This window comes from Elephantulus edwardii, unplaced genomic scaffold, assembly GCF_000299155.1.
Source record: "Elephantulus edwardii isolate Elephantulus edwardi_28Jun2011 unplaced genomic scaffold, EleEdw1.0 scaffold00072, whole genome shotgun sequence".
In the NCBI taxonomy this organism is placed as follows: Eukaryota; Metazoa; Chordata; class Mammalia; order Macroscelidea; family Macroscelididae; genus Elephantulus; species Elephantulus edwardii.
The window spans coordinates 11096164-11123634 of NW_006399822.1; the positions used below are offsets into that span (position 1 = coordinate 11096164).

The window sequence follows — 27471 nt, forward strand, 5'->3', positions numbered from 1 at the left end:
CAGGGAAGTGACAAGGTCCAACATGTTAAATCTCTAAGTCTCAGTTGGTGCTAACGGTCAACATACGTACTTGTCTCCTCTCTTGAAGCTGTGTGGGAGGGACTAATATTACCTGAGCAGACCAAGGCCTAAGGAAGTGGCAAGGTCCTAACAGTTTAATCTCCAAGTCTCAGTTGGTGCTCTAGTCAATATTTTCTTTTTTTAATTTCCTATTTATTATTTTTTATTAATTTTTGTGTGTCCCGTCAAATCGGATTTTGACTGATACAGGAGGAGATTGCCCCTCCTTCTCCAGCAAAGCTTCTGGTGGATTTGAACCACATATCTCTGGGATTGCAGTGCAGCTTCTTACCACAAGGCCACCAGAGTTCCCTTTGATTTATTCTTGAGTATTGAAAAGGAATGTGACTTCAGTTGTCTAAACAAAGAGAGCTGAAGCTAATACCCTTGCTTTGAAGCAGTGAAAAGAAAATGCTTCAGATATTTAGAAAAGATTTTTCAGTGGATTGTGTTGAGATAGGAAATGAAAAGTCCTCTCTGAGGATCAATAAATAGCTCTCAAATAGTTGGCAAATTAAAGTACAGTAGATTAAAGGGAAATGGCTTAGTTTAAAAAATACTGTTTTATTGATCAGTTTGCCTTTTGCTCTTTTTGTTGCTATGTGCCATCAAGTCCTCTGCGAACCATAGCAACCCTATCTACAGCAGCTCTGAACCCTGCCCTATCCTGAGCCAGTCTTACTAATTCCAACACACCTTCCCCTATTGCCCTAGTTTCTGTATCAATCCATCTCATTCAGGGTCTTCCCCTCCTGTGCTGTCCCTCCACCCTTTTGAGCATGATACCCTTCTCCAGGGAGCAGTCTTTCCTGGTCACATACCCAAAGTATGTGAGACAGAGCTTCAAAATCCTAGCCCCCAAGGAGACACTTGATTTCACCCTCTCCAAGACATAAGTATTTGTTTTCTTGGCAGTCATGGAATGTTCAAGACACTTCTTCATCACCACAACTGGAAGGCATTGATTCTTCTTTCATCCTTTGTCATTGACCAGCTCTCAGATGCATAGTAAGACCATAGCCTGGGTTAGATGCATCTTTGTCTCTAGACTTACATCGTTGCCTTTCAGTACTCTGGAGAGGTCCCTGACAGATTTTCCTAGTGTGGTTCATCTCTTGATTTCCTGGTTGCTGGGGCCAAGACTGTTGACTGTGGAGCTGAGCAAGCTATAATTGTTAACAACTTCAATTCCTTCTCCATCTATTGTGGTGCTGCCAGTTGGTCCAGTGGTGAAAATTTTTGTCTTCTTGATGTTGAGCTTCAGTCCATGTTGAAGACTACAGTCCTTGATCTTCCGCAACAAGAGCTCCAGGTACTCTTCTGTTTCAGTAAGCAAGGTTGTGTCATCTGCATAATGTAGGTTGTTGATGAATCTTCCTCCAGTCCTGATGCTATGTTCCTCCTCATAAAACCCTGCTTCCTGAACAGCTCATTCTGCATATAGGTTGAAAAGGTACAGAGACAGGATGTTTCCTGGTCCAAGTATAAGTTTCACTTAAGCACAATCAAGTGTTCTGGGATTCCCATTTTCCTTAAGGCTAGCCACTATTGTGATCCACACAGTCAAATTTCTTTGTGTAGTCAGTGAAACACATATAGACATTCCTCTGGTACTCTTTTCTTTCTGCCAAGATCCATCTGACATTAGCAATAATGTCTCTGGTGCCATGACCTCTTTTAAACCCAGTTTGTAGATTTGGTAGTTCTCTGTCAATGTACTGTTCCGTTAGTTTCTGGATAACCTTCAGCAGGATTATGTTATGTGTGATGTCAGTGATACTGTTTGATAATTTCCACACTTGGTTCCACACTTTTTTTTTGGAATGGGAATAAATATGGATCACTTCCAGTCAGTTGACCAGGTAGTGTCTTCCAGATTTCTTGGCACAACCTGATGAGTCATGTTCAGGGCAGCTTTTGTTTGTTGAAATATGTCAGTAGGTATTCCATCAATTTCCTGGGGCTTTATTTTTTGCCAAGTCCATCATAGTAGCCTGAACTTCCTCCTTCATCAGCATTGCCTCTTGATCATATGTTGTTTCTTGAAATTCTTCTGTGTCAGCCAATTCTTTTTGGGACAGTGACTCTGTGTACTCCTTCCATCTTCTTTTAATGCTTGCTCTTAGGAGCCTGTAATAATTCTGTCAGTCTGATTGCTTTTATAAAGTGAACTACTCATCTACTAAATCCTTCCCCTTTCTCCCAGCTGAAGTGACTTAAGTGACTCTATAAATTAGGTAGGTGCTGAAGTAGCTGATTCAGCATACTTGGAGGGTGTTATGGGCCTCTCCATCTCAGAGACTCAGCAGACCTGCTGGACCACTTGCTGTTTGCAAATAGACGTTTGAGCTCTTGGGGAAAATCAAGACTGGGGCTGGTGTCCCCGCCCACCTTGTTTTGTAGCAGTCTGCAGGCTCCAGCAGTGGCCTAGGGTAGACTCTGGACAGCCCCTGTGGGCAGTGGCCAGGATGACAGCGGCCCTGAGTTCCGGGAGGCAGATTTCACTCATTTCCTTTGACCTGGGACAGTGGCATAACGTACTTACTGTCCTCACAGAACTTTCTTCAGATCTTCAGGCTCAGAGTCTCAGTGATTCTGGGAATAGCTGATGAGAACCCAGGGTCTGAAAGGGGTTTTTTCTTTAGAAAGGGATGACATAGCATTGTGACTAGAGCCCTGGTGGCTGGGGGCTGCTAACCAGCAAGTCTGGAGTTCAAACCCACTGGTGACTCCAGTGGAGAAAGGTGGGCAGTCACCTCCTATCAATATTTACAACCTCGGAAACCTGAGTCTGAATCAATCGAAGACAGTGGGTTTGGTCCTATGACTAAGAGTCCTGGTAGTGCAGTGGCTAAAGCATGCTAACTGAAGGTCTTTGGTTCAAACCACCTGTGAGAGTAAGATGAGGCAGTATTCACTGTAAAGGTTTACAGCCTATAAGAAGCCTTACAGGGCAGTTTCATGATGAGTTCGAATTGACTTGGTGGTGGGTTTGGGAACCGTGGTGATCAGAGTGCTCAGTTTGCTAACTAAATGGTACAAGGGCCAGACTCAATATGAAGTACAGAAGCAATACCGTTGACCATCCAGCAAGCTTCCGAGGCTATAAATTGCTCTGGACAAGATTGCCCATCTTTCTCCTTGGAGCCCTTGGTGGATTCCAACCACTATAGAGAGGAGTGGCCTAGGCATTGGCAGCACAACTCCCTACTCACTAGGCCAGTACTCTGAAGCAGCCTACCTGAGTATATAGCAAATATGCTCTATTTAAAATGCTCACTTTGGTGCAAGTATGTTGTGGACCGAGGGGAAAAGACAGAGATGGGGACACACAGGAATGGAGGACAGGCCAGAAAGCAAGACAGCAGGGGCTAACAGCTGGAAGAGCTGAAGCTCCTAGCTAGGCCTTTCTGTGGTTTTATTGAGAATCACCAGGAAGTAAACAAAGAAAAATCACCAGGAAGTAAAGAAAACAAAGGATCATGGAGAAGTAAATCACAAAGAGAAACCTTTTGCAAACAAAGCCGGATTTTCCTCTATTGTTAACCTAATGCTCATCTCAGGAGGGAGGGATTAGTAAACACAAACTAAGAATTATGAAAACACCCAAGGTCAGCTTTGGTGCTTAACCTCTGTGAAGCCCACCCTCTGCATTGGTGCTGCTGCTGCTGCTGTTGTTGTTGTTGTTATGTGCCATCAGTCCCTTGCACACACTCATCAATCTCTGACACACGCATCCCGATTACCCCAGTCACTGAATCAATCCATCTCATAGAGGGCCTTCCCCTCCTGCGCCGTCCCTCCACCCTCCCAAGCATGATGTCTTTCTCCAATGACCGATCTCTCCTTACAACATGTCCAAAGTGTGTTAGATGGAGCCTCAGAATCCTTGCCTCCAAGGAGCCGCCTGGTTTGACTCTTTCCGGGATGAATCTGTTTTCCTAGCAGTCAATGGTACTCTCAATACTCTTCTCCAGCACCACAGTTCAAAGGCATCAATTCTCCTTCTGTCCTACAGGGGGAATTCTATCTTGTATATACGCCTCCCTCATTTTCTGATGCAACATTTGGATAAATATTAATATTAAATTTGATACTTGGCTTCCCACAAAAGTAGCCTGAGCACGGTAATTTATCCAGTCTGTGTTGGCTGGTTGGGGAAAGTCACCACAGTTTCAAGGGCCCGAGCCATTTTGCATTATTATTATTTACTCTTTCCTGGAACACAGGGGCATATTCAGGGAGGGTCAGAAGGTCAGTGAAATGGAATCCTTTTGGTTTGAATCCCATTATTGGTTGGTGGTATAGATCCACCAGCCACTGTGAAGGAGAAAAATGTCTGTCTTTGGAAGAGAAGCCAGACTGGACTCTGGGGCTACCGCAGAGGAGAGGAGGGACATTGTCCTGGGCAGCAGAAGGCCAGTGGTGGTGTTACAGAACACAAGGGGTTCTTTCCGTAGTCACTCGCCAATAAGACAAACGGATTGCAGTGTCAATAAGTGCACTTTATTACACAGATCTGGGAGACAGTCACCTCCAAGACTGTCTCCCCATCTGGGAGTGGTCATGGGCTTTTATAGAATGCTGAGACATCAACTTACTTAACAATAAACTTTTGTTAGTAAAATTAAAGAATTTCTATATCTGAAAGAAAATCATTCACACCCAGATGCTTCCTTTCCAGGCAAACAGGCAGATTAAGTTACAATTTACATATGATTGGGGAGAACAGCTTCAAAGAGATCACAGCTAATCTAGGAGATGCATCTCCTCTTCTGATTGACAGATCACAGACACTAAGAACTCCAAGGTCAAGCAACCAGTCCCACAGGCTGGAGAAAACTATAGTTTTATAACCGATACCTATATAGAGAATTCTGAACTTAACTAATACCACCCTATCAGCAGCCGAAAGGTTTTGAAGAGCTAGAGGACTTGAATGCTGACCATGCTGGCAGTATTGACTGGGACAAGTATTGACTGGCTTCTTCCACGGATGGGAAGGGCAGCATTTATGTGGTTAGTGTGCGTTTGTATGTATTTCATTTAAGCTTGATCATTATGATTTAATCACTTTACACATTCTGTTCTGTGATTTTAAACCTGCTTTTACAGAAACGGCCAAACAGCAGACAAAATAGATTCTCTTCAACAGTATTACAGAATTGTTCAAAAGATCATCTTGTTCAGCAGAAGACCATTTTCCCCAATGGTTTTGCAGTTCTCGGATGACTTTCAGAAGATCAGGGGTGCCCGAGCCCCTCAGGTCCCTTAAATATTAATAAACATTGATCTCTAGATAGGGGCATCCCTGGTCCTTTCATTAAGAACATTGATCTTCCCAAGAAAGCATCATTGAGCTTCAACCATACAAAACCAAAAGGGCAGCATTTGCCTAAAAAACAAAGCCCAGAAGACAGGAAAGAAGGACAAAGGAAAAAAGGGAACCTAGAGAAGAAAGAGCAAAGAAGACTGTGCTTCCCTCACTCCTCGTCACCCAGGGGATTGCCACCGGTGTCACCAAACAGTGTATACATTGTTGGATGGAAAACAAATATACTCTGTGAACTTCCGCCCAAACTAGAATTGAAAACCAAACACGTATCTTCAGAATATGGAAATTGTTTGACTCAAAACCAACCAAGAACTTGATCTGTCAAAGTGACTGACAGTGTTAAGCATCACTTGAGGGATGCTTTTTTCTTCCTATGTGATACACACACATTACCGTTTTTTTCTGTCCTATATAACTCTTTGCTATCTTATCCTATGGAATTTTTCAAATATTTCATTCAGTCATCTAATTTTTACATCTTTTATTACAATTGCTGAATTCATTTAATTAAAATGTTTCCTCAAATGCCCATTGTACCTGGCCATTCTCTTCACCTCCCTGTGTATGAATTTTTGCTCGTCTCTCCCTCCCCTCTCATCCCTGTTAACCTTCCCAGGTGGATTCTCTGCATGCAAACCTTTCCTTGGCTCCCCCCACCCCCTAATCAGTCAGCAGTGTATATTTTCTTCCATATGGTTAATTACATGGTTAGACACAATGTCTGATCATCCTTTTGTTCCACATCGTCCTTCACTTCACCTGTTCCAATAAGGAATTTGTTACCTACCCGTTAATTACCTATTCCTCCCATCCTATAACTATACTAGATTGATATCTCCATAAGGAAACTTTATGAAGGTTATTTGTTTTGGGTTTTTTTTGGGTGGTTTTTTTGTATTTTTGGTTTTGACTCAGTATTTGCCAGTTTATGACTGGCTTATTTCCCTCAATGTCCTCTGGATTCATCCATGATTTGTTGTTCATGAGTTCGTCATTATTTTTCAGTGCTGCATAGCACTCCCGTGGTGCGGACGCACCATGGTTTCTGGATCCATTTGTGTGTTGATGATCACAATAGTTGCTTCCATCCTTTTGCTGTTGTGAATAATGCAGCAATAAACATGAGTGTTCGTATTTAGCTGGCTCAAATGGTATTTCTCATGGTACATTGGTTTAAGATAATAAAAATATGGAACACTTCATGAATTTGCATATCATCCTTACACAGGGGCCAGGCTAATATTCTCTGTATTGGTCCATTTTTTATATATGTGCCTCAAAACAAGCACAATTTGAAGGCATCTGATGCCCACTCCTCTCTGTTAAGGAATCCCCCTAACATAATGAGCTAATGTAAGCAGAATAAAAATGTTTTTGTACAGCTATTCATTAATCTGGGATAAAGCTGCTCAAGTCACAGAATGCTTACAAGGCATCCTCAACTTGGAAGGAAAATCTCTGGGTGCTTCTTGTTTATATGATGTGTTTTATAAAAGTGGGGACTCGTTCTGCACACTGTTCTGTTCTTTTGTTTCCTTTTGTGTCCTGGGCCTCTTACCTAGGCAGGTACAGTACATCTACCTCTATACTCCATTAGGTAGATGCACTAGTGTTTCACTCATGCTGTAGCCTTTTAACATGGTGGTTCAAGAATTTGATGGCTGAACAATTCAAACCCACCACCCTCTGGGGGCGAAAGATGAGGCCAGCGGCTTCCATAAAAATTTACAGCCTTGGAAACAATGGGCAGTTCTCTGTCCTCCAGGGTCACTGGGAGGCGGGACTGCCCTGACCTCATGGCCCCGCATTGGTTTGCTTTTTTATAGATGTGCAGTTGGTTTGTGGTCTTGGTTGTTATGGTAACCTCTCTTCCCTCTGATTTTGTCTACATACATATCCTTGTGGGATCTATTCCTGGACTAACAGTCCTTGTAACATAGGATCTACACGGTTCAGTTTTGGGGGCACATACTTCCACATTAACTCTTACAGTGTTTCCTAGGTGTCATCTTTCCAGCTCTCATTGCCTGTGTTCTCCTAAATGTTCCATTTCAGCCCAGTCTCAGGTTTTTAATTGTGGTAGTTTTGCCCCCAGGGACCGTTGAGCACAGTCTGGAGACATTTGTGGTTGTCACAGCTGGGAGGAGCTGCTGGCGTCTAGTGGGGATGCTTCTCCACACCCTCAGGTGCTCAGGGCAGCCTCGGCAGCTCCAGTTAACCAGCTCAAAAGTCAGCAGTGCTGAGGCCCAGAAAGCCGAGGAAAGCTGATCGGCCAGTTCGTAAACCTGCCTGTGACTTACCTGTCTCCAGCCAAGAATGGAAAAACAGGTTTTCCCTAACGATCCACCTCCACACTCGTTTAACGGGCAGTGGAGAGCTGGACTCCCCTTGGGGAAATGCTGGCTCTGCCACTTACCATGTTGCAAAGTCACATCAGGGTGTTTTTCTTTCTCTCTCTTTTTTGTAATTTTCCAGGTGCTGAGTGCTTAGATTTTTTTTTTTCTTTAACATTTTAGTTGGTGAATATTTTAATACTGCCTGAATGATGGTGGTTGTCCACAAGGACCTCTGGTGGCACAGTCCTTGAGTTGTGTGCTGCTAACCCAAAGGCCAAGAGTCTCTCTCGAGTCGTTCAAATCTGCCAGTGGTTCCGTGGCAGAAAGAAAGGCCATTCCTCCTCAGAAATCCACTGGAGGGTCTACTCTGAGCTGGTTTTGAGTCAACAGTGCTGTACCTGCGCTTCTCTTTGGACCCACCCTGACCCTGACTTGCCATTTGTCTTAACCCAAATATATGTTTCTAGTGTTGACATCATGCTTGGAAGGGTGGAGGGACAGCACAAGAAAGAAAGGCGCTGCATGAGATGGATTGACACAGTGACCGGGGCAGTGAGGGTTCGTGTGTCCGAGTCAGTGAGACTGGCTCGAGACAGGGCAGGGTTCAGAGCTGCTGTACATAGAGTCACTATGGATCACAGGAAGCACAACACATAGCAAGAAGTGCTGGTGGCACAGTGGTTGGAGCGATGTAGGTGATTTGCGTCTACCTTGGGAGGAAGATGTGGCCATCTGCTCTTGTAAAGATTTACCATCTTGGCACCCTGTGGGCAGTTCTTCTGTGTCCTGTGCCGTCAGTAAGAGTTGCTATCAACTGGACAACAGAAGGACTTAGAAGTGTTTCTTGCATGTTTTCAAGCCCCTTGACATCCTACTAGGAAGCTTAGCCTTGATATTTATTGCGTCACCTTTAAAAGTTGCATGAATGTAACTGTTTAGCTCTTTTATTTAGTTGTTTTCAAATGCACTGATTGACATGGGAAGAGATTGCCCATCTTTCTCCTGTGGAGCAGCTGGTGAATTGGAACTGTGTGTTTGTGCCTCGGCAACTTAATTCCTTCCCACCAGACCACCAGACCTCTAATTTAGTAGACTGATTAACTAAAAAGAACAACAGATACTGCATAGTCGACTGTTATTTTGTACCGATACTTGTGCTGTTTATGGGAGGGAAATCCTTTTTGGTTTATTTTCATGTCTAACTGGACCTTTTTTACCCCCTTTTTCCAGTGTCTGGGGTTAAGACCAGATAGTATTTTAGACTGTGAGCATCCTGTGGTCGCTGCCACTATGGTCACTTCTACCATTGTCCCTCGCATGCCATCAAAGATGAAAGCTCATAAATAGGTGTTACTGAACTAAAACTGGTGGTGTCTTGCCGGTCACAGTATGCTGACCCTTGCTGTAAAGCCATCTGGTTTTGGATCTTTGACTGAGAAACTTAAAATACATATTCAGACTAAGAAGTTTTGAAAATGAACTAACTGGCAGTGACGAGACGCCCTGCAGGTGCACTGGTTTAAGCACTCAACTGCTGACTGGAACCTCCCAGCTGCTCTGTGGGAGAAAGATGTAGTCAGCGTCCCTGAAGAACATGGCCTTGGGAACCCTCAGCGGTAGCTCTGCTTTGTCCTGTGGGCTCACTGTGGTTCAGAACCCTCGATGGCAGTGGGGTTGAGTTTTTTGTGGGGTTTGGTGAGTCCCCCACCTAATGCCTGCCCTTTGCTTATCTTGCAGAGATGTGGTATGGTGTGTTCCTGTGGGCACTGGTCTCTTCTCTCTTCTTTCATGTCCCCGCCGGACTGCTGGCCCTCTTCACCCTCAGACATCACAAATATGGTAGGTTCATGTCTGTAAGCATCCTGTTGATGGGCATCGTGGGACCAATTACTGCTGGAATCTTGACAAGTATGTTAGACATTCAAATACCAGTTCACTGTGACCAGTCAGCTCATTGCAGGGCCTGTTTACTGACATACCTGAGGGGGATGAAGGGAAAAGAGTGGATTTTAGAACAGGTTGAATGTGTTGCCTTTTTTAATTTTCTTTTTTTTAATTACCTCCAATACCCTTGGTTAACTTCTGAGTCCGATTTCCTCATTGTTTAAGGGAAGTCAAGCTAAGCTATTGAGACTTCAGGGATGGAACAATAATTCTAATGACAAGAGTTCTTACTTAGAAAAGTACCTGTTCTGGGTTCTAGTTATTATTACTTTTCTCTTCAAGACTTCCTGAAGAATAACAGATTCCTCTTGATGTAAATATTTTTAAACCCGGGGTGTTCTGGATTTAGATTTGATGGCTTTATTTGGGTGGTTTTTTCCTCCCTCATATCACAGAGCATAGCTCCAGGGATAAGACTTTAGATTTTTTTTCATTTGTTTGTTATGTTTAAGTTCTGTCAATATATTGTGATGCTGAACCTTGTGCCATTGGGGTGTCTGATGCCATAACGGTTACTCATGGTGAACAGTGTTTGGTGGAACCCCAGTTTAAGACACATTTGGAAGGAGAGTGGCATCCACTTCCTATGTGGTTGTCTTTGGAAACTCAATGAACTTTGATAAATGACAATAGTTATAGAAGGCTTCAGGCCTTTTGTTCATAGGGTCACTATGAGTTGTCCTTGACTTGAAGGCAATCAACAATAACAACAACATTTTAAGATAATAATTAAGTATAGGTGACATACTCATATAAATGAAAAGATGTAAATAATGAAATTTTTTATTACCCCTCCCTAAGTTTATAAACCTCCCTTTGTGTTTTGGTGTAGATAATGCTTTCTAAGTACATATATAAACAAATTTTTCAAAAGAGAAACATGATGTTCGTACTAATTGGCCTTTGGTTTTTCTTTTTCCCACTTGTGAATTTGAACCTTGAACTTTGAGCAGAGTGTAGCCGTCAGCTTCTTTGACTTGAATGTCTTGGAGACAAGAAGCCCTAGTTTCCCTGTGCCCTCTAGATGGTGGAACCTTTGTATAACCCAGGGGAGGGGACCCCTTTCTCCTGTTTACATTATGATGTTTCCATAAAAATCCTTTTTTTTAACACTGTCATTTTATTTATATTACCTATTGCTGCTCTTTATTTTATTTTTTTATTAGTATCTTAAGGAAAGTTTACAGAAAACTTGATTTCCATTCTTTCATTGTTGCAGATTTTCTTCCCTACCTCCCCTAGTTTGCTTTTCTCTTTAAAAAGATTCTTACATTGTTGCACAATTTCCTCCCTCTCCCCAATTCCCCCAGTCCACTTTGCTATGCACCTCTTATTCTGGACTGTTGTCCTGAAAATAATACCATAGCATATATTTCTTTTAGACACTTCTTTTCCTCATTTGTTTAAATGCAGTGTTCATTATTTATTCCCTCTTCTCTTAGTCTCCGCCAACCCCTAACCCCTTGCTGCTCTTTAGAATCCCTCTGCTCCATTCTCCTTCCGCGATTACTGGCTCCCAGGAACTGCCTTTAGATTTCTCATTTAAAATAAGGATAATTAGTTCCCTCCTCATACACTTATGTGATGATTAAATGAGATAATGTATATGCAAAGTCCTTGGCATAACACTTAATGCATAGCGATTGTGCAATAAATGGTGTTTCATTTCCAGCTTGAAGGCTCTGTTGAATTGAGTGTGTTTCTTTCCCATTTTACTGCTCCCTGTGGTGTGCTTCAGGCTTCCTTTTTCAGCATCCCAGTCCTACTCGAGGACCCAATTCATGTTTCTTACTCCTCTTTCTGTCCAGATCACTATTTTTGGAGCTAAATTACAGAGGGAGCCCATGAAATGGATTTGCCTTTCAAGTGTTCATAAGACATTGTACACATAGGCCCTATTAGTGAGAATTTTAAAATCACAAATGCTTATAGCAACCAAATATGTTAATATGCCTTCATATCACAATGGCATGTGTAGACTTTAAGACACCGTGCATTGCCTTAAAAAACCTGTCATGCCTTCTGTCTTGTATCTTGTGTCCTCCATCAGCTACATTCTGAGTTCTGTAAGAATCACTATCTTATCTTATAATACATGGTGGTGTTCTGTAGATGCTACCACTTGAATGAGGATGCTCTTGTGAGAAAGGAGAATTAAGGTTTGAGTTTCTAGGGTAGGGGATGAGGATCATCTAAGAACTTTGCTTTTTTTTTTTAGGCTAAGATTTTCTGTGTCCTTTTAGTGCCACTCTGAGTCCCTCTAGCAACTCCAAAGTGTATCTGGGAAACAACAGAGATCCACCCCCCCCTTCTTCTTGTTGTGTGCTTTGGAGTCAGATCTGACTGGCTCCAGAGGAGACTGCCCATCTTCAGCAGAGCATCTGGTGGATTCAAACCGCGTGCCTTTAGGATTGCAGCGCAGCTTTTTGCCACTCGCACACTAGAGCTCTCTAGTTATATTTGTTTTTGTAGGAAAACAAATTTTCTAGGAAGTGATACTGACTGACATCATAAAAACAGTTAATGACATGGATACAGAAAGGAATTCTGGAGTATTTCTTACCTCATTCCTTTTTAACTAGAACGGCTGTTTATAGATATCAGGAGCTTGTGGTGGCCTAGTGGGTGAGGGGTTGTACTGCCAAGCCAAAGGCATGTGGTTTGAATCTACCAGCTGTACTAAGGGTGAAAAATGGGTAGTCTTCTTCCACGGGGTTTACAGCCCCTGAAAAATCTGCTGGAGGGTTAGCTATGAATTGGTACCCTGAGTTTTTAGTTACTTAGACATACAGAGGCCTTATAGCCCACCTTTCTTCAGCTTCCTGGTTCCTCCTCATCCATTGTTTGATGGGAATTTTGAATGGAGGAGAAATTCTTAGGTCCTCTTCTGAAACCTTTCTTGCCCAAAAATGTTTTCAGTTCATGTTTAAATTTGATAATGATTTAATTACACAGAAGCAGCTTTGTCATTTACTGTCAAAAATTGTTTAGGTCTCTTTTAAGTACTGGGCACGAGCCTAATTGGCCTGGGGAATAAAGAGTTCTTTTTGAGCTCATAATCAGGTCATGTGGGAATTGTTATCTTCTTGATATTGTTTATTACTTCCAGAGGATTTTAGAAGACTCAATTTAAAAAACTTGCTTTTAAGCATCTGAAAGCATGTATTTGCAAAAAGGAGGAATTTCAGGCAGTTAGGAGGAGGAGAGAAAGCAGTACTTTACTATAATATTTAAACTTTAAAAATTCAGACTGTTGTATTGGTTATATTAACCTTATTTTCTTTTTAAACCTTTTTAAATGTTAACACAGGTGCAGCCATTGCTGGAGTTTACCGAGCAGCAGGAAAGGAAATGATCCCGTTTGAAGCCCTCACCTTGGGCACTGGACAGACGTTTTGCGTTGTGGTGGTTTCCTTTTTACGGATTTTAGCTACTCTATAGCATCCGCCCTTATGCTGGGATGCCAAGAAAGTGTAATTAACAAGCCTGGAATTGTGATATTTTCCTGTTTCTTCAAATGGAAGCAACTCAAATGACCAGAGAAATGAAAGATGACATCTCAGCTGTGTCTTCAATCCTAAGCTCCAGAATGGAGGATATTTTTGGATTCCTATTCTTTTCAACCAAAAGAAAAGGAATGTCTTGGCTTTCTTCTTTGCAGATATTTCATATAAGCAGCTTTACACCTTTACCGACGCCAGACCACAACAGAGCTTCTGCGTTGCTGTTTAGAAGATTCTGAGGGAACATGCAAGGTTGCAGATTCAGACAAACTATGGGAAGATTGGTTTCTTTCTAAGCAAGTCAGTACTGTATGAAAGTCTTAGTTGATTTTGGTTCAAATGTAGTGAATTATTGTGCTACGTTTTTATGACAGTAAGTGCCAAGAAGGTCTGGATGACTGTAGCTTTGAGAACAAATGTGGTCACTGTAACGGGGAAAAAAATTACCTGAATGTGACAAAAGTAGTGGCTTTGGTTCTCCTGTGTAAAGGAAAAGTTATAACTATTGAATGATGTGACATTTTACAGATAACCGTCTTGACCTCTGATTATTTAACATATTTTAAAAGATGTGAATTTATTGTTTTGTGTATTCTCAAAAATAAGCTTGCTGATTGGAACGCCCCTCTTCTCTGCCAAGTATCCCCATTACCACTTCTCCTCTTGTTTTTGTTCTCTTAAATTTTTTTTAATTTAATTGAAATTATGTCTTATTTATTTGGTTTGAGTTGAAAATCTTAGGCCAGATCTTGGTTAGGATGGACTTTGAGCATGGAGCCCAATAAGAAGTTATTTCAGCTATTTCTTTTAAGAGTTTTTCCTAGTGACTTTGGTTTACAAATAACGCTTAAGACATTATAGTAGTTTAAACTGTAGTCAGTGGTTTCTGATTGATTTCTTGGTCTAACTGTGATAATTACCTAGTGGAGCATCTCCAGCCCACTTTTACAGTATTGGATGTAAACTCTCAGAGGCTGCATGCAGCTTCCTCTTTAGATACTGTAAACTTCTAACCCCATTTTCCTCCAGGAGGATGTAGCTCCTTTAAAAGAAATAAAAATCAGGAGTTTTTAAGCTCGGTCTTAATTTTTTTTAAAGTTAATTATTTTTCCCTTTCTTTTTCATTAAAATGCCTGAAAACTCTGACTTTCACAAGGGAACAAATTGTGAAGATGAAGTATTTGACCTGATCCTTACTACCTAAAGAGCTTTGTATGTTCTTAATACCTGTTTTCAGAATTGTCTTTGGTAAGTCTGACATTTTTAAAAGGAAGTTTTCATTATGAATGTTAAGGCCAGCTGACCCCTGAGGAAGCTTGCCCTTGAACTTGTTCCATATAGAAGAGAGTCTGCACCCTGGCTTCTGATTAATATTAGCGAGAAGGACCATCTACTGGAGAAAATCGTGGAGAAAGTTACAGATCACAAATAGTAACTGGGTATTTTCCATTAGTCCATGTCTCAGCATTACACTGATGGATGCTTTGGGTAGGCAGAAATAAGTAAGATCATGGACAATTGTCCTCACAAGTCCTCAGCAGGATTACGCTACAATCCTCAAATCTTCTTCCAAGCAGATTTCTAGTTCAGGAATCTTTGTTTCAGCTCAAGTAGCTACTGTTCTGAAAATTATCTCTTCAGTTTAAGAAATTGGGCAAGTTGCATCCTCTGTTCTGGATGATTTTGCTCATCTCTTTGGAAAGATGTCTTCTATTACAATTCTTGCCTAAAATATTATTTAGGCTATATAATTCATAAACCCTCTAAAGACGTGTGTTGCCATTTGGTGCCCCTTTACCTAATTCTTTAATATGTTGATCCATGATTAAAATGTTTGGCTATTTAAAAATTAAGACCTTTTGAAAGGTACCTTTGTTTCTGTCTGTTTCCTAAATTTTGGTTATTCATTATTGTAAAAAAACTTCAAATGTAAATTATATCTTCAAATTATTGAATGTTGTATCCATCCCAGTATGTGAAGCATTTCCTGTGAATAACTGTATATAGAACTGATAAAGGCTGAGCTACGGTAGCTTTACACAGGTTTTCAGGAAGAAGCTCTCTGAATGGAAAAGTATCTGTTCACCCTTGTTTTTATTTATTTGTTTCAATTTCTTATCTTAAATACATTATTTCTAGGTGGTTGTTCAGATGGAAAAAGTACTGGCATTTGTGTTGAACATTTTACCTTTCATGTATGTAGCTTTGGGAAGATTTTTGCCAAAGTCTTTGCTAGAGACATACCTAACCCACCCCTCCCCCGAGCTGTACTTCCAGTTTTAGTTAGGAGGTGAAAGCGTTTCATGAAAACTGAAGTCTGTATCCAAAAGGTTAACTTGTGATTAGTGCAAGAGAAAGAGGTCTTTCTCCAACCTGCCTTCCACTGTGTGCTGTTAATACAGATAATTTTTTTTGCAAAAAATATTTTTCACAAAATGTTTAAAGTATAAGAAATAATTTGTACATATGATTTTCTTTCAAACCTTCCTTATGATTTTGAGCTTAAGTTTTCAAATTGTAGGTCGGCTTCTGATTCCAGAGTCCTTTCTGGCTGCTCTGGTTTGAATTAAGTTCTTCTTATTGAACTGCAGTGCATACCAGCCTTCCCCAAGGAAGTGACCTGGAATGTGAAGCCATGGTGCAGTTGCTTATCCATGTGCAGGAAGTTTTGTATACACGCACTTCTAGTTTGTGCACTCGGTAGGGCTGGTTGTGACTAAAATCAGCTTCACTTTTTTTGTATTAGGTTATTCTACTGACTGCTGTAGTCTAAATGATCAAATCTTTGTACAATGGAAAATGATTTAAATTTTATTTTTCTACTGATATTTCTAATTCTGGTACAAATGTTTATCAATAAAGAGTTACTTTCAATCCCGTGAGGTGAAATTGTATTTTTCAGTGGCAAGAAGTTTAATCTTTTGTAATAAATTGTTTCTTGGCTTTTTTTAAAAAAAATAGTATTTAACATATATTTAACTTTTAATGTTCAGCATTTTACTATTTATGGTAAAATTCCTGTTCAAAGATATGATTAAACTGCCCTTTCATTATTCTAGTAGTACTCCCATTCTCGCTTTTTTTCCAAATCGTTTCATTACCGTTATTGGGAGCTCAGTCCCCTAAACCAATACCTCCTCCACATTGTTAATTGGGGCGAAAATAAACATGCAGTTATATTTCATGTGTGTTAATTTTAAGGCAAAGTTCCTGTGACTTTTGTCTGACTTATAAAAGTATATCCACAAACTGTTGTTTATCATCCAGTCGGACCCTCCAGTGGGTTTTTCAGAGGTACTAAACTTCATGGGAGGAGATGGCCAGTTATATTTGAGCACATTTAAATTGATGCTTTTGAGTGGTGCTGGACAAAGTATTGAAGATGCCTCCAGTCCATCTGCCAAGAGAACAAAAGGTGTGCCCCGCAGAAGGTGAACCAAGTTGCCCTGTGAAGGCAAGGATTCTGAAGCTGCGTACTTTCAGCATGTTGTCTGGAGGGACGAGTCCTTGGAGAAGGACGTCGTGCTTGGAAGGGTGAGGGACAGGGCAAGATAGGAAGACCTCGGTTGAGATGGATTGACACTGATTGTGAACTTTGATAAATGTCAATAGTTGTAGAGGGCCTTCAGACCTTTTTTTGTTCATAGGGTCGCTATGAGTCATGCTCGACTTGAGAGCAATCAACAACACGGCAATAGAGGCAGAAGTGTCGGAGGTTGGCTTAGGACAGGGCCCGGTCACTGAGTTGTAGTTCACTCGATGGCAGTAAGCAGGTTGGTGCGGTCGCGCGACGGACTACAAGTCCCAGCATGCATCGCTCCCGCGCGGCCTCCTGGCTCCGCCTGCAAGTGCGTCCCGGAAGTGTCGTAATTGCTCCCATGTGGCATTGTGCGCTTGCTCAAAAGCAGCGGAGCCCGCCCGGGTAGCCGTGGCCTCCTCGCTTCTGTGTTAGATCTCGTGGGTCTTTGCTGCTTCGAACAGCCGCGAAGGTGTTTTTTGCCTTGCACGGACATGGAGGAATTTGACTCCGAAGACTTTTCGACCTCCGAGGAAGACGAGGACTACGTGCCGTCGGGTAAGCCCTCTCTTCTGAGGGGGCGCAGCCCTTGGTCCCGCCCCTCACGCGAGACGTGCCAAGTGCACTCATTTCGGGGGGCGGGGTGGTGAGAGGCCTCGGAGAAATCGGGCCTCAACTGCCCGAGCCCTCCTGTCCCGCGTCCGGTACCCCGGGCCCCGCGTGCCTGCTTCTCGCGGCCGCTGCCGGGGCGCTGGCTTCGAGCGGAGCGCGGGAACCGGCACGTGAGCGCGGCCCGGCTGCGGGGAGCAGCGTCGCGGCCCCGGGTGCTGCGGCGACAGCCCAGCTGTCACTGTGGCCCCGAGTGCGCCCAGGCCGAGGGCTTGGCTAACGAGGACCTCGGCCTGGCCTGACCGCTGGCCTTGCTCGTGGACGGCCCCACGCGCCTCGCGGCCGGAGCGATCTGATTGGTCGGAAGTTCACGTGATGAGTCGAGTTTTGCTTTTTTGCAGTTGACACCAATTTTGTTTTATGCCCGGGACCTCTTTTGGACATCTCAGATCGAAGGTGGTACAGTAAATCCTGCCCCCAAGCCTTAGCCCACCCCTCCCCTTCCCCACTCTTACCTGGTCTCATCTAGATAGTCAGAGCTCCGTTAAAAAAAGAAATTTAAAAATTTCAGTTCGAATCTTCTCTTGTACCCGTCAGATCCGATTTGATGGTTCACACACAACACAAACAATTAAAAAATTTAAACACACACACACGAGAGCTCTGGTTCAAACACACACAAACAAAAAATTAAAACACACACACACACACACACACACACACACACACACACACACGAGCTCTGGTGGCCTAGTGGCAAGAAGCTGCAACTACAATCCCAGAGGTGCACGGTTCGAATCCACCAGATGCTCTGCCGGGGAAGGAGGGGCAATCTCCTCCTGTACCAGTCAGATCTGATTTGACGGTACACGCACACAAAAATAATAAAATAAAATACACACAAATCTAAAAAATTAGTAATCCTTAATCCCTCTTTAAGAAGAACCCATCAGTAAAATCTGGGTTTGTTTTTAAACAATATTGGTTTTTATTTAAGGATGGTATAAAATCATTTTTTTTAAACTTAAGCTTTGAAGTAGAGAGGGGAAAAAATCTTACATACTGCTTTATTGTGTGTTTGCAGTAAAATTGTGGGTTTTTTGAGCGGGAGGATTACTTTCTAACCACTTTTCCTCTCTGAGCCTCTGGTTTTGCTTCTCTGGAGAGCCTAAGACACCTCTCCATATACATTTTAGAATCAGCGTGTCGATCTCCCCGTCTTTCTTGGGGCCTCTTTTATTTGGGATTTCATTGGCTTCTTTCTCTCAAGAGGCAAGGATGGTGAAACATGCTTTGGGTATGTTGTCAAGAGGGGGGCCAGTCCTTTGAAAAAGACATCTTGCTGGGACAGGTGGAGGGTCTGCGAAAAGAGAGGAAGATCCTCAACTAGATGATTGATCCAGTGACTGACAGGTGGGAGATGCTTAGGGTGGTACAGGACAGGGGAGGTACATATCTGTGCTTCCTAGGGTCACCATGGGTCAACTCCTCACACCTAATAATAATATCGGATCATTTGACAGTTTGACAATATTTTCAATCTCTCTTTTTTTTTGCAATATCCTGAAGCACTTTATTATACAGATCTGGGAGGCAGCTCCTGGACTGCCTCTTCCTTTGGGAGTGATCACTGGGTTTTATACTAGGGTGAAACACCAACCCACTTAACAATAAACTTTTGTTAGTAAAATCAAAAAATTGCTGTATCTGCACCCAGATACAGGCAGATTAAGTTACAATGTACATATGATTGGGGGAAACAGCTTCAAAGAGATAACAGCAATTAATCTCAGGGATGGAGGTTGCCCATATTTCTCACTCAGCGGCTGGTGGATTCAAATCCTGTGCCTTTGCATTGTCAGTGCAGCTTTTTACCTTTAAGCTACCAGAACTCCCTATTCATTGCTAGTATGTGGAATGACAATGAATCTTTGCATATTAACTTTGTATAGTACAACTTTGCTTGACCCATTTATCATTTCTAGAGGATTATTATCCATCTATGCATTTTTCCACACAGTCTTTTAAGTGTGTAGCTACTTAGTTTTCCTTAATGAATTTATGCAGTGTCCAATATGAAGGTGAATAGGAGTGGTGTGACTGGACAGCATTGTCTTATTGCTGGTATTAAGGAGGAAACATCAGTATTTTGCTATTCATGAAGTCAGTTATGTTCTTCACTGATAGCTTTTATTAGGTATTTCCTTCTGTTCTGCTTTTACTGAGGTGAATTTCATCAAGTGCTTTTTACTCCATCTGTTGATAACATCACATATGGTATTTTTTTAGTCATTTAATTTTGTGAATTACAGAGATTGACGTCATAAAATTTGAACCATCCTCTCCTAGAAAGCTTAGTGGTAAGTGTGTATTATCTGGTCTTCCAGTAATCAGCTTCCCTAAGGATCATGGCTCATATGACCCTTCTGTATTCCTCCTAAACAGTGCTCTTTCTCATCTGTTTCAATGCAGTATATGTAGTTTATCCCCTCTTAGTGTCCCCCCAATTCCATTGTCAGTCCTTCTTTACAACAGTGGCACAATGAAAAAAAACCCCAAAACCCCAGTGACACTATGCCGAATTTGTGCTTTTGTGACTGAGATATTTCACTCAGCATGATGTCCTCCAGGATCACCCATTTTGTATATTTCATGAGTTCCTTGTTTTTAGTGCAGCATAGTATTCCATTATGTAAATATACCATAGCTTCTCCATCCGTTCGTTCTTGATGGTCACTTGGGTTGTTTCCAACTCTTTGCTATTGTAAACAAAGCCGCAATAAACATGGGTGAGGATATATCTGCTTGGGTTGCAGTTCTAGTTTTTTTAAGGTATATGCCCAGTAGTGGAATTGCTGGGTCAAATGGTATTTCTATTTCCAACTTTTTGAGAAAGTGCCATACTGCCTTCCACAGTGGTTGCACCATTTTACACTCCCACCAACAGTAAATAAGGGGTCCAGTTTCTCCGCAACCTCACCAACATTTGTTTGCTGCTCTGTTAAATTTTGCTATTCTTACTGGGGTGAGATGATAGCTCATAGTTGTTTTGACTATGAAATTTTTAAAAGCTAGTTGAATCTCTGGGTAGGTTTTATTGATTGGTGCCCACAGTGTACTCACGCATCAGGCAGTGCTTTGGTGGAACTATCTGAAGATGGAAAATGTGTGTGTGTTCGCTTTAGCTGTACTTCCAAAGTTTTAAGTCCTCTTCCTGTAAAAATATTTTCTATTGGCACTTTAAATATGCTTTGAAAAATCCTTAAGGTGAGTTGTATTAGTTTTTTTCTTTGAAAAATGCAATAACGAATTAAAATATCAATTATGAATCCATAAATTCTTATAAGAATCAAGACAGAATTTGTCTTCATAGAGTGTAGAAAACAACCATAATTGCAATCCTTAAATAATTAGAAGTGGGATAAAAGTAATGGACAGGGCTACTATAGAAGCCTAAAATGAGGGACTTCGGTTCATCTTCAGGGACAGAGATAACTTCCTCAAGAATATGACCAGAGGAAAGTGCTCTCCAGTGGTCAACTGCCGTATTCTTAATGAAAATAGCTCATCTTGATGTGAAAACCTTCATTTCTGTCTGACCTCCTTATTATGTTATTTCAGGTGGAGAGTATAGTGAAGATGATGTAAATGAATTAGTGAAGGAAGATGAAGTGGATGGTGAAGAGCAGACACAGAAAACTCAAGGGAAAAAAAGAAAGGCTCAGAGCATTCCAGCCAGGTGATGCTGTCCTCGAAGCTCTCCTGTTGCTAGCATTGATCTGTTAAGAGATTTCATGCTGATAGAGCCCCTTGTCTTTTTCTCCGTAAGAGAAGCCTTTATTATTTTAGCATTCAATTCTGGCCTCTGGCAAACTTTAAATTAATTTTTTAGTTTTAAAAACAAATCTTTTAAGAGACAGTATATGTTATTGTTAGGTGCCATGGAGCCAAGTACGACTCATAGTGACCCTGTAAACAACAGACCTGAACCCAGTCCTGTCTTGCACCGTACTCACATTTCATGACGCACAAGAGCCACTGCAGCAGTCAGCATGCCAGTCCACCTGGTTGAGGGTCTTCCTCTCCTTCACCGACCCTCTACCCTTCGTAAAATCATGTCCCTCTCAATGGAATGGCACCTCCTAGCAACATGCCCAAAGTACGTGAGGTGAAGCCTCATCATTCTTGCCTCCACAGAGCACTCCGCGTCTTCTCGCAAGATATATCTGTTCATTCTCTTGGTTGTCAATGGGATGTTCAGTGCTCTTCTTCAACACCATAGCTCAAAGATGTCAGTTCTTTTTCCTGTCATCCTTATTCATTGTCCAGCTCTCAGATGCATAGCTAAGAATCAGAAAGACTATGGCTTGAAACAGACACCTTACCTTAAACTGACATCCCTATTCCTCAGTAATTTGGAAAGGTCCTCAACACAGATTTTCCTAGTACAATGCGTCACCTTATTTCCTGACTGCTCATAACAAGGGTATTAATTGTGTATCCAGGCAACGGTATATGCCCATAGTAAAAACCCAAAAAGTTTATTGAGCACAAAAGTATGTACCTTATCACTAACCTTTGGTGCTTTTCCTCAAAAGAACAATATTACTAGAGCTATTCCGTACATGTAACAAGCACATTTATGTGTCCTAACCTCTTTTAAAAAAAGAACCTATCCTTTCTTGTTTTAGACCACTTTTAGATTTGCAGAAATTTTAAAACATAGAGTTCTCATACCCCCTTTCTCTATACATCATTTCTATTTTTTTATTATTAAATACACACATATATATATATCTCACATGCTAGAAAACATTAACATGCTGTGTAGTCATTATCAATGTTACCAAATTTTTTATCACCATATACAGAAACTCACTGCTTCCTAAACAGTAGTTAAGACTATTAAAATCTTGCTTTATTGTGATATATCATAATTGAGACACAATTCTTAATTAATATCCATAGGTTACATTAACTTTTTTCTGTTGTGTCCGGGAGGCTGGGCTCTGGGAGTAGAAGCGTGTCATTAGGATTTGAGGTCGATTCATCAACAGTCTGCATTATGCAGATGGCATAACCCTGCTTGCTGAAACTGAGGAGGACCTGAAGCACTTGCTGCAGAGGGTCAAGGACTGCAGCCTTCAATATGAATTGAAGCTCAACATCAAGAAAACAAAAGATTCTCACCACTGGGCCTACTAGCACCATCCTAATAGTGGTGAAGAGATTGAGATTGTTGACAGCTTCCGTTTGTTTGACTCTATAATCAGCATTCTTGGTACGAGCAGCCAGAAAATTAAAAGACAAATTGCATTGGGAAAATCTGCTGTCAGAGACCTCTCCAAGGTACTGAGGAGCAACAGTGTCAGTCTGGAGACTAAGATGCACCTGATCCAGGCCATGGTCTTTGCAGTTTCTTGGTATGCATCAGAGAGTTGTAAAGTGCCTAGGGATGATAGAAAGAGAGTTGATGCCTTTGAGCTTGGTGCTGGAGAAGAGTATTGAATATACATACCATGCACTGCTAGGAGAACAAATAAGTTTGTCCTGGAGAGGGTGCTCCATGGAGGCAAGTATTCTGAAGCTCTGTCTGACATACTTTGGACATGTTGCAATGCAGGATCAGTCCATGGAGAGGGAAGTCATGCTTGGTAAGGTGGAGGGACAACACAGGAGAGCAAGGCCCTCGATGAGGTGGATTGATTCTGTCACTGGGGTAATGGGGATAGGTGTGTTGGAGACATTAAGATTGGCAAGGGATGGAGCAGGGTTTAAGGCCATTGTACATAGGGTGGCTATGAGTCTCGGGCAGCTGGAGAGCACATAACAATAGTACACTCTGCATATCCTTTTTCAGTTTATTTCACATCTTGGAGAGGATACATTGACAGTACTTTTAGATATACTCTAATTTTTTGTAATTGGACAAAACTTCAACTTTCTGTCTTGGAAGCCAAGTTTCTCCTTGGAGACTAGAATTTTGAAGCTCTATCTCACATACTTCGGGCACGTGACCAGGAGAGACCAGTCTTTGGAGAAGGACATGCTGGGATGGGTAGAGGGACAGTGCAGGAGAAGACAACCTCAGAGGAAATGGATTGATACAGTAGCTGCAGTAATGAGGGTAGGTGTGTCAGTAAGACTGGCTCAGATTAGGGCAAGCTTCAGTGTTGTATATAGGGTCGCTGTGAGTTCTCTCAGCAACACATATAACAATGCTTTATGCTTATAGCAGCCACTTATGGAGGATTATTTTATGGGAGTAAACTTAATATTCTTTGTGTATGTTTTTGCATGTCTACAAAAGAGATTTATAGTAGAATTATGTGATTGGATGTTGTATACAGGTTTCGTAGATAATAGCAGTTGCCTTCTATGGGTGTGGTAATTGATTATTTACATTCCTAACAAAGCTATTTGAAAAAATCTGAAAGGTTAACTCAGTTAAGACATCCCAAGAAGTCTTTTCACTCTTCTTTTGGTGGTTGTCTTCCTGGGAACTGAAGAAAGCAGATTATAATTTTTAAAGTGAAAAGAATTTTAGATATAACTTACCTGCTGTTTAAATGGTCTTGAGAAATGGTTAACTCTTAGAAGTCCTGAACTCAGTTCTTTTGTCCTTGCCTTTTTCTGTATTACAACCTTCCTATATCAGAAAATGGTAGAAACATTGGTTTGTGTTTTTTTCCACTTTCTGAAAACTCTAAGAAGAAGCTGAAAATAAATTTGAAGTTCTTTCAGAACATGTTCAAATGGAATGACTTTAAAAGTAAAACATGTCTTATGTGTGTATGTTCTAATAATAATGGGTAATTTTATTCTGTGATGTGATTTTGGGTGTCGTCTTGGTGAAAATAGCTGGTCCTGATGTGTTGTTGTTTGTTGTTAAGTGCCATCGAGTCATAGGCAACTCATAGCGACCCTGTGAATGAAAGTCCTTGACACTTGAGTGCGTGACTTTCATCCTTTGTCCAGGTTCATAGGGTTTCTGGAGGCAAGCTGTTTATGGAAGTGGATGACGCTCCTGCTTCTAAGCTTGTTTTAGCCAGGGAGCGCCACAAAACACTGTCCACCATGGGTAACTGTTACCACATTTGACACATCAGTTTCAAAGTGTTCAGCTTCACAGCGACGACAGGTTACCTCTGTAAGGCAAGTGGACACAAAAACAATGAAAAATAGGCCTTAGGGCCTCGGATTAGAGTCACTCTCCTTTGGCTTGGTAGCAGCGCTTTTGGTATTCTAGACCAACTGATCTCTCTCTGTGTTGTTAAGTACTGTGAGTCGTAGGAGACTCATAGCGACCCTATGAACGAAAGTCCTTGACACTTGTGTGTATGACTTTCATCCTTTTTCCAGGTTCATAGGGTTTCTGGAGGCAAGTTGTTTACAGAAGTGAATGCCTCTCCTGCTTCCAAGGTCCTAATGTAGATCACAGTATTTTTATTTTAACTGTTTGAAGAAAATACTAACAGGGCTCAGCTTTTTTTCCTTCCCAAGAAAATCTCATCTTCCCCTGCCCCCCAGTCTTGTGTGTTACACTCATATTTAAGTTTTCTTAGCAACAACAATATGTTTGCGGGAAGATATTTGAGGAAGGAATAACTGAAATGTTTTTACCTGCTCTGTGTTGTCTGTCTTCTGTTGTGTTTTTGTTGACCAGAAAGAGAAAACGGGGTGGCCTCTCATTAGAAGGAGAAGAAGATGTGGCTGCCGGAGCGGAATCTGGAGGGACCAGCAGTGAGGAGGAAGATGGGTCTGCAGAGCAGGAAAAGGGCAGTGAGTCAGAAGATGCAAGAAAAAAGAAGGAGGACGAACTCTGGGCCAGCTTTCTCAATGATGTCGGACCAAAATCAAAAGTGTCTGTTGCAAATACACGAGTTAAGGTAAGCTGACATATTAGTGGGTTCAGTGTGCCCATGTCTGTCCATGCACGTGCCTCTGTGGAAATGATGAAATTACATTAAAAAAATCTGATTAATATTTACCCTTAAATACAATTTTTATTGATCCACTAAGGAGATAAATCAGGGAGTGCTGAAATAATGGAAAATGACCACAGGTCCTTGAAACTGTTGTGACTACCCTCAACCTAAACCAGCCAACAGTGGAGAAATACCCTACTCCTCTCTATTCTGGGCTAATGCCCAGTTTAGCCTTGGCCTGTTTTCACCAAAGCACACATTATAAATAAAGCATATTTGGGTTTTTTTTATAAATATGTAGTGTACCCATAGCACATATAACATTTCTAGAAGTGAATTTTCACCTTACTTACTCTCATTTAATAGTGCAAAATTGTTACTTTTAGGTATAAGACAAGAACTAATGGGTCAGATTTGATTGTATGCTGGTAAGCAGTAAATTACCATTTTAAACTCTGTTTGCTTTGGGAACACTTTGTTGCCAGGTACATTGCACCAGAGGTAGGCTGAAAGGAGGGTGCATTCATGTGCTCAGGACCCATGTTGAACCCCCTCTGAAGTTGAATGGCCAGGGTGCCACAGTGTTCCTGGGAGGCCAGAAGGACTCATCAACTGAATGAGAAACATGTAACCCACTATACCTATAGCTCTAATTCCTACCCTGTTTTGTCCATGCAAGTGGAAAATTCAAATGGCCCAAGCATGATGGCTGGTCAGGCTGATTGGCAGAATGCTTGTGGCTATCTAATGCCAGCGTCACATTTTTGGTGGCCTCTCTAACTATGCTGGCAAGAGTTGTTTCCATAGGTAGAAAAAAGGTTTGAAAAAACTGTTTGTAGAGCATGGAAGGAATGCTGCCAGCAGAGGCAAAAGCAAGAGGTAGGTTGCTGAAGATCTGCTGGGATCCAAATCTTCACAGCATCATTAGGCACCAAGATCAAGACTTAACATTAAATCTGTTGGACAGGAAAAAAATTTAATCGAGATCATTAGCATATTAAAAATTTAGTACTATAACATGTTTGTGAAGTTAACAGGGAGGGTATTGTGGTATGGAAACGTGTGCATTTGGGTAAAAATAGGGTAATAAGATAAATACAGATTTGATGCTTATGAAAGAAATCTGAATGTGGATGCCTTTTATTTTCAACAAAAATAGTTTTTTATTTGCCCCTCACTTTTGCATGGATATTGTGGATGCCTTTTGAGAGTAACTCTACTAAGTGAAAAAGAAAACATTTCTTGTGGTAGGAAGAACAGGTTTTTTTACATTATTATTTCAGTGAGCATTTACAGAGATTTTGGATTTCCATCCATTCATTGTCACACTTTTCTCCCCGTGCCCCACCCCACCTTCGCTCTTCTCTTTGAAAAGTAAAAGAAAAATTCCTTCATTGATAATGCAGTCCCTCTGCACCCCCCACCCCGAGTATACTCCATTCTGCAACTTTCATTCTGGACTCTTACGATAATCATAATGCCCTATAATATATTGCTTTTAAACTATTCTTTCCCTCATCCGTTTCATTCTTACCCCAACCCTGATGTCAGTCCCATTCTCCAGCAGTGGCACTATGCAGTGTTTGTCCCTTTGTGGCTGAGTTATTTCACTCAGCATAATGTCCTCGCGGGTCACCCATTTTGAATAATATTACATGAGTTCCTTGTTTTTCAATGCAGCGTAGTATTCCATTGTGTGAATATACCACAGCTCCTCTTATCCTTCATTTGTTGATGGGCACTTAGGTTGTTTCCATCTTCTTGCTATTGTGAACAAAGCCATGATAAACATGGGTGTGCATATATCTGCTTGTTAGTCAGTTATGGTCTCTTTGGGGTATATTCCCAGTAGTGGAATTGCTGAGTTAAATGGTATCTGTATTTGCAGCTTTTTGAGAAAGCGCCACACTGCTTTCCACAGTGGTTGCTCCATTTTACACTCCCACCAACAGTAAATCAGGGTTCCAGTTTCTCCACAACCTCGCCAATTTGTTGCTTGATGTTCTGTTACATTTTATTATTCTTACTGGGGTGAGATGATATCTCATAGTTGTTTTGATTTGCATCTCTCTTAGAACTAGGGATTTTGAATATTAGAAGAACAATCTTTTCTAAGCAAGTGACATTTCCAGCATGTAATTCGTTGTTTATAAATGAAATGTTTAAGAATAACTAATGCAACAATGAATGAATATTTTTTTAAAAAATGAACTGGGGGAGAGGGAAGGAAAAGAGAGGG

The 27471-nt window shown here is 41.4% G+C and overlaps 2 protein-coding genes across 3 annotated transcripts in view; both read left to right on the forward strand.

Moving 5' to 3' along the window:
- The window catches only part of TMEM170A (transmembrane protein 170A), a 21309-nt gene extending 8193 nt beyond the window's left edge, over positions 1-13116 (forward strand). The window contains exons 2-3 of one of the 2 annotated variants that reach the window (XM_006888829.1): positions 9469-9639; positions 12986-13116. In XM_006888829.1, coding sequence (XP_006888891.1) covers positions 9469-9639; positions 12986-13116 — 302 coding nt within the window. The remainder of the gene's footprint in view (positions 1-9468; positions 9640-12985) is intronic. The other variant, XM_006888830.1, reaches the window with a different exon arrangement.
- Positions 13117-17189: 4073 nt separating this feature from the next.
- Positions 17190-27471, forward strand: part of CFDP1 (craniofacial development protein 1) — a 107595-nt gene continuing 97313 nt past the window's right edge. Inside the window, exons 1-3 of the mRNA XM_006888832.1 lie at positions 17190-17253; positions 20926-21043; positions 24971-25193. Of these exons, the coding sequence (XP_006888894.1) occupies positions 17190-17253; positions 20926-21043; positions 24971-25193 (405 nt within the window). The remainder of the gene's footprint in view (positions 17254-20925; positions 21044-24970; positions 25194-27471) is intronic.